Consider the following 15,551-nt stretch of genomic DNA (forward strand, 5'->3'; position numbering starts at 1 on the left):
ACATATCTGTCTTCTGTAGAAGTCAAATAATGATTGAGGCTACAGAAAGAAAAAATCACAAAAAACAAACAAAACCAACACGGGTTGTAAAATGAAGCATTGTTAGGCTATCTGGCAATAAACATGAAGAAGACGTTTGTGTTCAACTGCTAATAAAGTTAATAAATTACTGACAGCAACGCTTTCACTGTCCACTCTGTAGATTCAGGACAGGTCAGGGTGAGTCAAGTGCAGCATTAATAAGGCAACACAAGTGAAAACACCTGTTTGGCTGGAACATATGTGTGCAGTGCCTTTAACATTTGACAAATTACATTTATGAAATATGATCCTCACTACTGATAAAACTACATACAGTGTAAGTAGTCAGCATTAACTCCATCTTGACCAGATTCATTGCTGCTAATACTTGCACCAATCGTTACAAATCCAATACATGATACAAGAACACTGACAGGGCTGATTTTGAATAACAAGCACTTGGCTTTTGATAGTCTAAGCATATAATAATAACTTTTACTTGCTACTAACATTTTGAATATAGGGCTTGTATGCAATAGTATTTTTATACTGTGATAGCACTACTTTCACTCAAGAAAAGCATCTTAATATTTATATTATTCCACCGCTGAATAAAAGACTCACCTTAAGTTTCATCTGATGCCTGTTAGTGATCTCTCTTGGATCTTTTCCTCTTGCCAACTTGATGTAGCATACAAACAACTTGATAAGGACTTTATCAAGGCTAGTTTAACATCGTTATATTTATCCTCTTTCCTTTTAATGTTCTTCACTCAATTACTGATGCATCTGTGCATAAACAGAATGAGCAGGAGTGATCTGGTAAGTATTGGAACAGCTTTATTTCAGAGATCTATTGAATATCACAAAGACAAAGACAAAAGTTAAAACAAGTAATGCACTATGTGGATTAAGGCAACACACTAGAGTCCCAAGTAGAAAAAGAGGGATTATGCAATGGAGCAACATAACACTGTGGATAAAGATCTGCTGGATAAATAACAACCATGTGACCAAACAAAGGCTGGCTCTCATGGAAATGTCCAGCAGCTATTCACATGGGTTCTGGATGACTATCAGCAGGAAGTCATTTTCTGCAGAAGAGACGACGAGGGTACAGATATTATAAAAACAGTAGAGTCAAGAGTTGTACAGCTGTTGGCTCAGATAATATTAAATGTCATCATTACATCAACAATACCAATGTCACTACTACACACTCACCCGGTGCAACCAAGACCTCATGTTTCTTGGAGCGGATGCGGAGGAAGGTGAGGTCGTTCTGAGGGTCAATGTCCCTCACTGTGCTCCTGGCCATCATCGTGAGGTTGCGAAGAAGCCCTGCATACTGAACTGCTGTGGAGTTATCTAAAGTTGTTCTGATGGGAATACCTGAGAAGATAAAAACCGTCACAGTCAGACTGTATTTTAGACACGTTGCATCAGAGAAAACTGCAGTGTTTAACATTCATGCACGCTTGCTTACCATCTGCGTTAACAACTATTGTTCCAATCACACCTTTTTGGGCTTCGATCCTCTTCAGTGTGTCATCAACTTCAGCCTGCAGGACAAAATGAAATCAGAGAAACACTAATGACAACAACAGTATTTATTATTATATTATATTATATTATATTATATTATATTATGTTTTTAACGAAAGCACCCACTTATGACTCTGCGACCAAGACAGTAATAAACAACGAATTTAAAACAGTTGATTTCACTTCAGACAAGTTATCTTGTAGTTAACTACCAAGTAAATTAAGCTAGGCTACATCACACCTAGCTAAAATAATTGATGCAATTCTAATGTTTTTTGTAATCTAACGGTCATGTAAATTTGAATACGTGTATCATTAAATGGCACAGTTGAATATAAATGCAAAACATAAAGCAATTCCGATACAAAACAGCATTAATTTACGTGTTCGCCTCCTACCATTTTGTCGGTGAGCAGCTCTGCGCCTCAACTCTTCTGCTTGTTCTCCGCGTCTCTCTGTTGCCAAGAGAAACGGAAGTGACGTCGAGCGCAAGCGGAAGTGTAGCGTAGCCGTCATTGTGAAGAGGTGCTGGTTTTGTGCTGTTTATCTTGACTGCTAAAATGCCGGAGTTAGCGGTGGAAAATGTGGTCGTACATCCCTTGGTGTTGCTCAGCGTGGTTGATCATTTTAACAGGTCAGTACGTTTGGTATTTGTGTTCAGTCTTTGCAAAGGTTGGAGGTTAAAATTGCCAGAAACGGAACGTTGCTGCTAAGCTAAGCTAGTGGTAGCCCTGCTGAGTCAGAGCACCGTTTAGAGTGAATGCAGACATGGCCCGGCTAGTTAGCTCAGTGGAATCAGGTTAGCTAGCCGGCGCTCTCAAACATAATGGGTTCAACTAATAACGTTACACTAATTGAGAACAAAGTTAGATTAATTATAGTTGTAGTACGTACATTCTAATAAAGTGAGTTTGCGTTTATGCCTTGTGATATGGACGACATGAAGAGTTGAGCACTCGCTTAGCTTACAGTAGAAACCTAGCTAGCTAATGACTCAGTCAATGTTTATGAGTAATGCCATTCATTTCGGACAAAACTATGGTGAACTAACAAGATTTGTTCTGTTCATTTGACGTTTTCTTCTACAGGATAGGAAAAGTTGGCAACCAGAAGCGAGTGGTTGGTGTCCTTCTGGGATCATGGCAGAAAAAAGTTCTGGACGTCTCAAACAGTTTTGCAGGTGAGTGTCATGTTGACAGTATTTGGGGGGCTTGGGAGAAACAGATTGAGTAAAGAGCAGTTATGAATGAAAAAAATAATAATAGAAAGATGAGCCTGCTGAATTTGTGTCCCTAGTAGTTCATATCCAATAATGAAACAATACAATGAATCCCTGACAGCTATACAAACACATCTTTCAAACCTCACTCATCCCAGTTTGTAATGCAGCAAGTAAAGCCAGATGACAAGGTCAGAATTTGTTTCTTAGACTCTTGAAAGCTCTCTCCTGAGCCGCAGTGAATACTACAGTACTGCTCACAGACGGAGTTGTTGGCAATCATATAGAATTGGTAGAGCTGCCTATTAGATTTATTTAAATATGTGTTTAACAGCATTTTTCACTTCATTAATCTATTGTCAATGTTCTTTCCAGTGCCGTTTGATGAGGATGACAGAGACGACTCAGTTTGGTTCCTCGATCACGACTACTTGGAGAACATGTATGGCATGTTCAAGAAAGTTAACGGTAAAGACACTGCAGACATCCATGTAAATCAGTTGCCTTCACTTGATTGTGATACGTTTGAATCACTGTCTTCTCTTGTTTTCAGCCAGAGAAAGAATAGTCGGATGGTACCACACAGGACCAAAGTTGCACAAGAATGACATTGCCATCAATGAGCTCATCAAGCAATACTGTACCAACTCGGTATGTAACTACTTTGCCTGTTTTAACACCCTAATAGTGTTGTCACGATACCAAAATTATGACTTCTGTACGATACCTGCCTAAAATATCCCGATACCAATACTGAAACGATACCGCAGTGGAAAACTAAAACATCAAAAGTAATGGCATGATTTTTAGATGACAGAATGTGGAACTTAAATGATTTATTTCTTTTTATATATATATATATATATATATATTTGTAAAAGCTGCTGAGCTTTATAGCTTCTGTATCCAAGAAGACAAGTGTCTTCTTGTTTTGTTCATTTGTCTTGTTTGCTCTCAGAGATTATTAAATAACCTGATTTTTCATTAAAAGCTCAGTGCCAGTAGTAGAAAAAAAAATAACAGCACATTAACTACAATTTTATTCGGCATAAAAATAATGAACTTAAATGACATTAACTGTAAAATTGCAATTTGCATATCATGTTGCTAAAGTTCAAACCCTGGATTATTAGCCTGCAAACTACATTAGCGCACTAAAGTACAACACAAATGACCCAGATCTGGTGGAGGTCTGTGCTCTAATCACACCATTTTCTAATTATATAATATAATATATATTATTAATTATTGACAAAAATGTACATGCTATGATTATATTACTAGTACTGATTGACTTAAAGTAGATAATTAAGTGGTGTTGTTGATCAGCATACCATGTTATGGTAAAGTTCATGTTACCAGTGTTAACGTTGTGTTTGCATACAGAGATGTGTGGAACCACATCGGACTGTTAAACAGTTACCCCTGACTGCCTCGTGCAGCTCTGATGGTGAAAATAATTCGCTTGTCACAAAAAAAAAAAAAAAACTCGCTTGATTTACATCCGGGGGATATTTAACGTTATGTTATCTATCGCTAAGCTCTTTAAACAAGTCCGCATGTCTGTCAGCTGAAAGTGGCATGAGTGCTCCTGCCGACCGTCCTAGGCTTGTTGAAAAAGCAGACGCACGGAGCGAAATATGGAAATATCTCGCTTACGTTGCCGACAGTAAGGGCAAGCCCACGGACTCCACAAAGCCCGTCTGTAAACGATGCTGTAAATCCGTAATGACCAAGAGAGCCAACACGTCTGTCTCGCTCTGCTATGACTGTCCGTCACTATGAGACCACGCCCACTCTGGCTGCAGGCAGTGAGGATGCGGAGAGAAGCTGCACACATACACGCTGCCCCGCTGTCGCACAAAGTTCATGAAGTACCGATACTAATAAAACGTGAGAAAGTATTGTTTTTAACGGCTGGGTACCGCGGTACCTTTCTAGTATCGGTTTTATTGTGCAACACTACACCTTAATGTGCATCACCTTGTCCAACTCAGTTATTCTGATGTTGAATAACTGAATCGTATATTTCTATTTTATCCCACCAGGTGTTAGTCATTATAGATGTGAAGCCCAAAGATCTTGGTCTTCCCACAGAAGCATACATCTCCGTGGAGGAAATACACGACGTGAGTGAATCATTCATTGAATCGAAGCAGATAGAAAACCACTTTTTTTTTAAACTGTCCTCCTGACTTTGCTCTCTTCTTGTAGTTAAAAAACAAACTTTGGTTTTCAAGTGAGTATGAATTCCTTTCATTGTTGTAATTTAATGAATTATTTCTAGGATGGCACTCCAACATCCAAGACATTTGAACATGTCACCAGTGAGATTGGAGCTGAGGAAGCGGAGGAAGTGGGTGTGGAGCACCTGCTCAGGTACTAAATAAACCTTTGATTCACACACTTTATTCCACTGTTAATCACCCATCAGTCACCGTAGTAAATGATGGGATCACAGTAAATGATGCAACTCTGCTACTGTTTAATTATGATAACCAAAATTGCAAAGACATTGATGAAAATGAAAAACTCCTTGCAAAAAATATTGAGACATTCATACTCATGTCCATTCATGTATTATGTACAATCTACAGAGATATCAAGGATACCACAGTGGGCACTCTGTCACAACGCATCACAAATCAGGTTCACGGCCTGAAGGGACTTAACTCGAAACTGTTGGACATCCGCTCCTACCTGGAGAGAGTGACAGCAGGCAAACTTCCCATCAATCATCAGATCATCTACCAGCTGCAGGATGTCTTCAACTTGCTGCCAGACGTAAATCTACTGGTAAGTTGTTTGTAGGGATCGACCGATATGTTCGCTACTTCACATTCAACTCCGCTACCTTTATTTGATAGCCTGAATTACTAGTTACTTTGCAGATACAGATATTTCAGTGTTCACTGGCTAGTATGACATGTAACCATTCAGATGGTGTTGTAGGTGGGCCATTAAGTGAGACCACAGAATGTTGACTACAGACGGAAGGGTGCTGCATCAGAGTCAATGTGGCACATTTTAAAATTAATTCATTTTATCAGCAACCTGACACAAAACACGGACATGAGTTATCAGAAAAATTCGGAACATTGGCCCCTATAAATCTACATATCACTAGTTGTTTGTATTTGAAGCACATTTACATCATTACATTATTTTTCCAAATTTAGGTCAATCTATTGAATGTCAGTGAGGCTGGTTTACTTAACTTGAGTGATATGTGCACAACATTTTTTTTCTGTTTAGTTTGCTTATATGTGATTTTGAAAGGTGGAGTTTTACAGTGAATTAAAGCGGCAGCACTTAGTTGGGGTAACATTGGCACACTAGTTGTAATTGCCACACATTTACAATAACTGCCAATGAGGGAAACGAAATGAATGGGGGAAAAAATCACTCACCGAGCTTCTTGTTTTATCCACTGGAGGGCAAACTGAGTCGAGTTTAGTGTGACACATACAGCTCCAGCACATTTCTGCCCCAATGTCAACTAGTATGAATTGTATTTTTATGTTAATGTTTAAAACTAACTAAATCTTGTGATGAACTTATCAGTTCCATAGTTTTAATGAATTTGATTCAGTTATCTAGAGTTTATTTATGGATTAAATTTTTAACAACCAAAACAACTCTTGCACGCAGTTCTGTTATTATCCAACATAACAATGGCATCAGTAAGTCCGTAGAGATCGAGACCTGCATGTTTCACACCTGGAAAGTCCAGATCTGTGTTTGATCCATAGTTCTGCTTTTATGATTCCATTTCAAACTCTTCTTGGTCAAATAGTATCTTAATCCCTGCGAAAAATTGCACCACAATTAGTTCACTTATAATCTCATGAATATGATTGGAGTTTTTGTGTTGCTGTAGACATGGTTTTGTGATGCAGAATCTCATGACTTTGTATTTTTTTCTTTTTTTTTAGGAGTTCACAAAAGCCTTCTACCTTAAGACCAACGACCAGATGCTGGTGGTCTACCTGGCCTCGCTCATTCGCTCTGTGGTGGCTCTGCACAACCTGATCAACAACAAGATTTCGAACCGAGACGCAGAAAAGAAGGAAGGACAGGAAAAGGAGGAAGGCAAGAAAGAGAAGAAAGATGACAAGGAGAAAAAAGATGACAAGGACAAAGATAAGGAGAAGGAGAAAGGGGATGGTGCCAAGAAAGATGAGAAGAAGAAAAAATGAGTGTTCCTCCTCTCAGGTCCTCTCTCAAATCACATGGCTTTCATCTGGATGGTGCTCTACTTTCTGCCCACAGGCACAGCTCTGTATGTGGGTCTCAGGCTAAAAGTAGGCATCTATATGGGGAGGGGTGTCATTTGAGATTTGGCCTCACTGTCACAAGTGGCACTCATAAAGACTGTTATTATCGTACAGAGATGTTTGCGTCTATGGTTTTCTGATCTATGAGAACATGCTCCTGGTGTTGTATAACACCTGGTATTGCTTTTTTGATATATGGAAAAAAAATGTTTTGTTTCTGTATAACTCATTAAATTGGGATCATATTAAAAAATGTGTTGTTTTTGCAGTTTTTACTGTTCTTTTTTCATCCATCTAATTTGAAAACAGCTGGTAAATTGTTGTATTATAGAGAGGCCAGTAGGCAGATGGACTGATTTGTGTTTTGAGATCACTTTTTTTATGGAGTTATGAAGCACTGAACAGATGTAGAGAGTGTGTGAGAGAGAGTAAGTGTGAGTGTAAATATTCCCCACAGAGTAGTATGAACTCAGTAAAGCTCAGATTGCCAAATTAGACACTGAAATGAAATTGAGGACAAGTTATCTTCCTGAGAACCTGATTTAGACAGACCCTATTAAAAGCGAAGTAGCTTTAATGTACTTACCAGTTAGAATATTATAAAACATGGTAATAGCACTTCGTGAGAGAGGTCAGAGCAAGTTATAATTTACCTCAAATTTGTATTTACCTCATTGGCAGGATGATTAAGTACAATATCATCAACACATGTTGAGCTTGAAAATAAGACATTTAATAGCAATAAATATGAAAGTTGAATGCTGATCTGCTGGTTAAGATCATGTGATATGATTCACAGTAGAGCTGTTATGGTATCAGATTTTCACAACACGATTATCGAGCCCCAAACAAAGAAAGCAAACAAATACATTTAAAGCATTATTACGTAAAAATTGGCAGTTTGCGTAGTGCAGAAACAAGTGACTGAGACAGAGGCACCATTCGCCCTGACACAAGACTCCATCAACATGGTTTTGAAGCTGTTAGTTTAAAGCAGTGTTTCACAACATTTTTCAGACCATGGATAACTTAACAAGTGAAACAAAACCTCACAGACCACCTAGCAGTCATGCCCCAACATCCCCCCAAAATAACCAATTTATTTCAGATTATAGCTAAATTAACTGAATGGAGACATCTGTGTAGAAATGTCCGGCTCCAAACTGGAGAATTTTTGGCTGACTCATTTTTGACTTAATCTTAATACCAGTGTGAGAGAAAATGTCAGTACACCCATTGTGAAATAATTGTCTGTGAAACGGTGGATAAATTACTTTGAGCCTCACTACCCCTGTGAAATGGCTCATTTTATTATCATAATTTGACCCATTCGATCCAATAACATTTGAAAAGTCTAGAAGAGTTGCAGGATTAGATTATTTTTTATCCGCACTCAAGTTAGCCGGCTCAGTTGGCGTTTCAGGTATTTTCAGAGCCACAACATCGAGTCTAGGTCTTATGTTTAGACCAAAGCCGAGCCGAGGTGAAAACCACCCGGGCCTACTGCAGGGTCAACTGACCCTGATCTAAATGCAGAGTTTACACATTCCTGATCTTAACGGGTTTAAGAGAGATTTCGGACCAGTGGAAAAGGGTTAAAAGAGTTAGTGAAACACTTAATTTAAAACATGAATTTTCGACCACTAGGGGGCTCTTGAACCACACTTTAAGAAAGGCTATTCTAAAACAGTTATATAATGTTGCTTTAATTTATTTATCGATTTTATGGCAACCAGCCTTAAGGTGAGAGTGGAAAGAAAGGGAAGTTATTTAAATGGTGATGTATTATGTAATTTACATGATGGTATGTGTGTATTTTTTTTTTTTAACATTATATCTATATTTTATTTGTAAATATCACGATTATAATAAATATCGGTATATCGCTATTGGGAGCTCTCAGTTACTAAATTGTTTACAATATGATTTAGAAAGTAATGAAAAAAAAATATGATTCTAGTAAATTAAATGATAGAAATAACACATAAGATGTCGTGTAGCTCAGCTGTACTGTTTTCCTGAGTGGGTTTACAAAATAAAAGCACATAGCGGACACAGGAAGCAGCAGCCTCGCGCGTAACGGCCGACCGTTATATTTTTAAAACTGCGTCATCTGCAGCTTCTGTCAAACGCTCGCGCTCCGTCTCCGCCACAGTGACCGAGGCACGCAGCGGGAGCAGTAGTAACCAGGATAAACAGCGTTTTTAAGCTCAGGTTGTGTCGGGCAAATCAGATTATTGGGAAGGTAAACTGGATTCTGACGTAAGCGCTTTAAACCCCGGTGGAGGAGCGTCGCATGTGCAGCAGCAGCGGCAGCAGCAGCAGCAGTGGGTGAGGAGGAGAGAAGCTAGTTCCACTTGAAGTCAACAAACCCTCCTCTCTCCTCTCTGCTCCCTGTTTCTCACTCCTCCCTCTCTCAGGACCTGAGTATGACTCCTCAGATCCCTCACTGCGACTGAATAAGGACGGACGAGCGCTGGAAACATGGCTTCGTATCTGCAGGTGAGGGCTGTTAAGTGTCGCGCCTGCTGCGGTGTGTTTGTTTGGTGTTCATTGATAACTTGTGCACTTGTCAGGGTGTGGTTGTGCTCGTGTGCGCTAGGCCTGTTTTACCCCGATCAGTGTTTTGAGCGCGTGTCAGGTGCGGGCGGGGGGATAAACAGGTGGTTGAGAGGCTCCAGTGTTTCACCTCACCGTGATTAAACCTGTCAGTGCCAGTTGAAGACGTGGCTCCCTTCTTGTTTCCAGATCGCCGATGATGAGAAGGGCCACGAGCTGGACCTCTTCTGCGTCCCCAGACACTACGAGAACGACCTGGAGAAGGTGATCATCCCCCATGGACTCATCATGGACAGGTGAACCAGTCAACAGCAGCACCACCAATCACCACACACTCCTATTATATTTCTGTTAAGTCATCTGACACTCTCACACTCACACACACACACACACACACACACACACACACACACACGCACACACACTCTCATCGGTGTGTGCCAGGATTACAGCAGAGCGCTGCACTGTATTTTGTTTGACAAATCAGTGCGGCCCACATCCTGAGGTGCATTTGACTGTGGAGTGATTAAATGCCCAGAGTAGTGCTGTGGAAGCAATCATGTGTAAGTGCATTATCATGTAAAGGTTGAACACTGCACAGTAATTTACAATGCATCTGTTTCTCTTACTCCTCCCGGCCTTCTAACTGTCTGATCCAGGACAGAGCGTCTGGCCCGGGACATAATCCGGGACATGGGGGGACACCACATCGTCGCTTTGTGTGTGCTGAAAGGGGGCTACAAGTTCTTCGCAGACCTCCTGGACTACATCAAAGCACTGAATCAGAACAGCGATAAATCAGTCCCGCTGACGGTGGATTTCATTAGGGTGAAGAGCTACTGTGTAAGCTGCCTTTTCTCATTTCATTTCCCGGAGCCACTTGTGCTGATGTGAGTTGTGTGATGTGGTGCTGGGCGAAAATACAAATGAGAGCAATCTTATTTCATCAGAACTGAGTCACTCACTGCTGGGTTCAAAGAGTAGAGATTTGCGGTGCAATGTGCAGACATTTAAAAAAATAAAGTGTGATGTAGATTTTGTGGCGAGGTGTTCTCCTGTAATTCTATTACTGCAAATTAGACAAGGTTAATCCAAACTGTAACCACACTGTCGTCTCTTCTTTGTGTCCTCCAGAATGACAAGTCAACAAACAGTGTCAAAGTCATAGGCGGGGATGAGCTGTCGAGTCTCTCAGGCAAGGTTAGTCTACAGAAGATACACTTAAACCACACAGGGTTGTATAACTGCATACTTCACCAACTGTTCTTTTATTTATTTTCTGCAGAACGTTTTGATTGTGGAGGTAAGACTTCTAATTTTCAATCATTTTTATTCTGTGTTATGTTTGGACAATAAGGATAAAATCAGTATATGTACATTTATTCAGTGATATATAATCATTTTTTTCTGGAAACTCATTTTAAAAGCTGTTTGACTGTCTTTGGTTAATTTAGTAAACAACAAACAAGGTGCTTGCATGCAACATCAGTCCAGCTCATTGATTTGCAGTATTGATCGTGATGATATCAATACAGCGCCTGAAAGGGATACACAGTTAATATTAATTTTAATGCTAAGTGTAAAACTAATTGGATATAAAACGTCTGTGCTGCATAAATGTTGTATGTTTTAAAGGTGCATTAAGTAATTTTGGAGAAGAAATATGAATCAAAGGAGAAAGATCTTCATAGACTGTTTACGCATTGAAAATAATCAAACTAAATAAACAAACTGTCTTTTGTTTTCATGACTGAATAAACTGAATAAAAGAACTGACCTTTTAAAGGACAACACAGTTTCATACTGTTTTACTTTGTTTATATGTGGCGGACCCTGCCACCTTTCTATCTTTAAACAGTGTTCTGGAGAACTTATTTTCCTTTGTGTTTATTCAGTTATGGAAAAATGTGGTACTATTACCTCCTTAATATTGTGAAAATTAAAATGCTGAGTTTGAATTTCTTCTCCACAACGACATGGTGCCCCTTTACTGTAAGTACTGCTTCTTCTTGTTTATGCCTCCACTATAATGTGACCACTTCCTGTTTCCTGCACTATAAAAAGGATATAGTGGAGACGGGAAGGACGATGCAGACGCTACTGTCTCTGCTGAGTGAATGTAATCCCAAGATGGTTAAAGTCGTAAGGTAGGCACCATCAGATTCAGATTACAGTCCAGGAAACTGAACCATAGACCTCCACTATAACTGGCTGTATTGTCACCAGAGAGAGTGCTCTTAGGTAATGGACGCTCCCCTTTAGGACTGTATTAGAGATGTAATGTGATGGAGGGAGGAAGCAGCTTAAGAGTTAATCTGCTGCACTATTAACTGCACTGTGGAGGTAGAAGCCTCCTCTCTAAAGTATTCCTGAAAGCTGGTTGAAACAGGAAATGGGTTGAAGCAACGTGGGCCTGCTCTGATGCTTGCATAAAGATCGTTTTCATGTGACCTGCTCTATATGGGTTGAGTAATTCCTATTGCTGTGATGTCGGCCGTGTGGTAATTTTATTGCCAAAGCGTCTCTTGCTTAACTCCCATTGTGAATAACAATTGTGAACTTGCCCTGATCGATCTGTTTAAATGCAAGTTAGACTTAAATGACCTCTCTTTCTTTCTCTCACCAAAACATTTTGCACTTTGCGATTGTGGTATCAAGTCATGCAGGCAGGCCATGTTCCTGCTGCGGTCTTGTGATATCTGCCGCAGACATTTCTGCTGCTAGCCCAATACAACAGAGGTGCATATCATTTTATTTGTGGTGCTCAAAGTTAATGTTTGTAGAGCTTTCTGTCAGCTGTTTTCATTTGGAAATATTTTTTACACAGAGTGAGAATCATATACTGTACTGTATATAAATGTACCTCTTTATATAGATCTTCATCTACAGTCTATGGCAGAAAAAACAAATACAGTAGGTAGCAAGGTATGTTATTTTTCCAGGATCAATATCAGTCCATCTGTTAGATGTAATGGCTTGACCTTGAGTGGTACACAGGGGCTGGAGTCAATCCCGGCTGTATATAGTGAACAGTCGATTCAGGCTCTCAATAACACCTGCTGGCAATTCAGAGATGCCAATTAACCTAACCTGCATGCTTTTGGACTGCAGGGTGCTGACCACTGCCCCACCATGCCGCCCCCACAAACAAGTTTTCAGTAATTAAGAATAATCTTAGATCATACTGAGCTTTTCTTTTGGCTTCTTTTGGCCTCCACTCACTGGCACATCTTAGCCTGTATTATGTGTCTTACATTGCATCTATCATTTAAAAATAACAAAACGACAAACAACACACAAAGAGGTTGATATCTGCAGGAGCTGAGAACGGGCACACTTGCAATTATTCTTTTTTTGTTCTCTAGATCAAACAATAATAATTCCGTTCTCTCAAAAAAACAAGCTTTGTTATCCTGAGATAAGGTTGTTTCCTCTGAGTACTTAATGTATGTTTATCAGAGCGCAGTGCCATGCCAGCATATGTAGATGCTCTTGTCTTTATCTACTTTAAAACAAGACCGGCCTGTCTGCAGCATAGAGAACTACGCATTTATGCCCATTTTACCCCTTCGATAATGAATTATGCCTGAATCAGGTTTGATCAAATGAACCGGTCATTTTTGAGCTTTTCAGAATCATCCTGTTATCTAAATTATTTAGTTATCTCAAGAAATCTGCCTGTTCTTTTCTCGATAACGACATAATTAACCTGCTGTCATAAGAAAAAGAGCTCTGTGATCTCAAGATGATCAAATAATTTATCTGCGATCTTGTGATAACAGCATTAAAAAATAATAGCTGCTTTCTGTTTTTGCAGCTTTTAAACTTTGAAAAGGAATTTTGTTTTGGCCGAGGTATTGTGGGATTTATCAAGACAACCAGTCCTGTCAGTTAGAATTAAAGCCTGCACTGAAAAGGTTGTGGTTACAACACACAGGTTAATTTATCTTTTGTTAACATATCCTGTATTTTCCTCATTTGTCATTCCAGCCTTCTGGTGAAGAGGACCCCGAGGAGTTCAGGGTACAGACCAGACTGTGAGCACCTCTTTACTTGCTTTACACTGAGACACGTATTGTGTATTAATGTATTGTAGAGCTCATTTCATGCCATCACTTGTGTGTGTCTGCTTCTCTGAAGGGCTGGTGAACTGTTACTTAATAAAGCTGTGTTATTCCTGCAGGATTAACATTAATTTCAGGAATATCTACTTCAAATGTAGCCGAGCCCGGCACTTACGCACTAACACGAGCCTGATAACCCCTTACTCAACCTGTCTGTGATTATGTAATGCTTTTAGGTTTGAGTTGGATAATCTCTTTAAGATTGTCCCTCAAGGACAGCTGTTACTGTAATCGTTTTGACTTTAACACTACACAGCACTTACAGTGTAAGCACCACCGCACACAGATGGTAAAAGAGCAACATTAGTTCACTACAGTGCCTCAGTAATTGTTTACATGTCTCATTTGAGATGCACTGTTTCTAGATACGGCTCACATTGGTGCTGTCTGTATGTTTATTTCAGACATTGGTTTCGAGGTGCCTGATGCCTTTCTGGTGGGCTACGCTTTGGACTACAATGAGTACTTCAGAGATCTCAGTGTAAGTTTGCTGCAGTCCACTGCTTCAGATGAAAAGTATGAGGACAGACATTTTATGACTCAATAGATGTGTTCAATTGGGTGTTACAATTGAATTGCGCACAGTATATACGCAATACTGTTTCCTCAAAGGAGACTGTTGAACAAACAGGAAATAATGCTACGTGTGAAATATGTATATCAAATACATATTAAATATATGGCTCATGGCTTACAGGGATAGTTGAATTGAACAGAGCCATGGTTAATGTCATTATTAACGCCTGAGCTTTTGCTATGGTTACTTGTCAAAATGTCTGCTATGAGGAACAGCCTATCCAGGTGAAGAGAGTAACTTTATTCCAATTAAATCAAATCTGATTTAAAAATTAAGGTTTTTGTTATGTAAAAAAACCCAAATCATTTTGATTAATGTTTATGTTTTAAGAGGTTTGCAGTTAAAATTCTACAGTACATTGACTTCCTGTCTTAATGATAGATGGAGAGAGCACATATTCTAACTGCACTAAATGTTGAACTTCAACGGAAATATAATTCCTAGACAGAAGAAACACAAAAGCATTCGCTGTCCTCTGGTTTTATTCATTTTTTATTTGCAGCACATCTGTATACTGAATGATCAAGCCAAGGAGAAGTACAAAGTGTGAGCAGCGCTGCAGAGGCGATGACTGAATCTATGAAGACTAGGACCACTGTGATGACCCTCCTTAGCTTTGCTGTGTTTTGAATCTTATTTATTTTTCTACATATGAATCCACAAAATGTGACTTGTGGGTTGTAAATAACTTAAAAAAACATTTTATTTCCCACCTGATTGAAGACATGGGATCATTTAGTCATATTATGAATATTTTGGTTGTTAATTTAATGTATTTATTGACCTATGTGTATAGACTTTACCTGTAAATTGCAGTTGTACCTTGAGATTGAATAATTTAATTTATTTGTTCTGGCTCATTAAATCACACGTCTCAGGCTACAGCTTTATGTTCAGTGAACTGTCAGTCAATTAAGTAGCCTTTTGTACATGTTATTTTTGGACTTAAAATACGTATATATCCTCTCATTATGCCATAAAATGACTGACTTGGAATGTACTGTATGTTTTATTTCATATCTGATGTGTTCATCAAGGACCTGTTTACAGCAATACAACTCCCGTTGAAACCTTGGATCCTGTTTTTTGCTTCTCTTGCACTTTCTATAACGTAAAACCTGCTATTTTGTAGCCATGTTTAAGAAGAATACACTTTTAAGTTCCTGTCCATACATATTAACATTTGCATTTCCGTTTTTTGGTCACATTTATTCTTGGGTTTGAGTAGC

At 39.2% G+C, this 15,551-nt stretch overlaps 3 protein-coding genes across 3 annotated transcripts; 2 read left to right on the forward strand and 1 right to left on the reverse strand.

Annotated features, from left to right (window-relative positions):
• Positions 1 to 844: 844 nt before the first annotated feature.
• dynlrb2 (dynein light chain roadblock-type 2) lies at positions 845 to 2,077 on the reverse strand. The gene is made up of 4 exons (XM_030426938.1): positions 1,965 to 2,077; positions 1,508 to 1,583; positions 1,246 to 1,413; positions 845 to 1,115 (listed from the first exon to the last, which is right to left on the reverse strand). The coding sequence occupies exons 1-4, from the start codon at positions 1,965 to 1,967 to the stop codon at positions 1,072 to 1,074; spliced, it is 291 nt and encodes a 96-aa protein (XP_030282798.1). The 5' UTR covers positions 1,968 to 2,077; the 3' UTR covers positions 845 to 1,071.
• Positions 2,027 to 7,315, forward strand: psmd7 (proteasome 26S subunit, non-ATPase 7). The gene is made up of 8 exons (XM_030426937.1): positions 2,027 to 2,200; positions 2,655 to 2,746; positions 3,161 to 3,253; positions 3,339 to 3,436; positions 4,834 to 4,914; positions 5,073 to 5,164; positions 5,383 to 5,581; positions 6,721 to 7,315. The coding sequence occupies exons 1-8, from the start codon at positions 2,127 to 2,129 to the stop codon at positions 6,982 to 6,984; spliced, it is 993 nt and encodes a 330-aa protein (XP_030282797.1). The 5' UTR covers positions 2,027 to 2,126; the 3' UTR covers positions 6,985 to 7,315.
• A 2,178-nt stretch (positions 7,316 to 9,493) lies between these two features.
• Positions 9,494 to 15,397, forward strand: hprt1l (hypoxanthine phosphoribosyltransferase 1, like). Its single transcript, XM_030425265.1, has 9 exons — positions 9,494 to 9,564; positions 9,811 to 9,917; positions 10,281 to 10,464; positions 10,756 to 10,821; positions 10,907 to 10,924; positions 11,686 to 11,768; positions 13,612 to 13,658; positions 14,150 to 14,226; positions 14,825 to 15,397. The coding sequence occupies exons 1-9, from the start codon at positions 9,547 to 9,549 to the stop codon at positions 14,870 to 14,872; spliced, it is 648 nt and encodes a 215-aa protein (XP_030281125.1). The 5' UTR covers positions 9,494 to 9,546; the 3' UTR covers positions 14,873 to 15,397.
• The last annotated feature ends 154 nt before the right edge of the window (positions 15,398 to 15,551 follow it).

Source organism: Sparus aurata, chromosome 8 (genome assembly GCF_900880675.1).
Source record: "Sparus aurata chromosome 8, fSpaAur1.1, whole genome shotgun sequence".
NCBI lineage: Eukaryota > Metazoa > Chordata > Actinopteri > Spariformes > Sparidae > Sparus > Sparus aurata.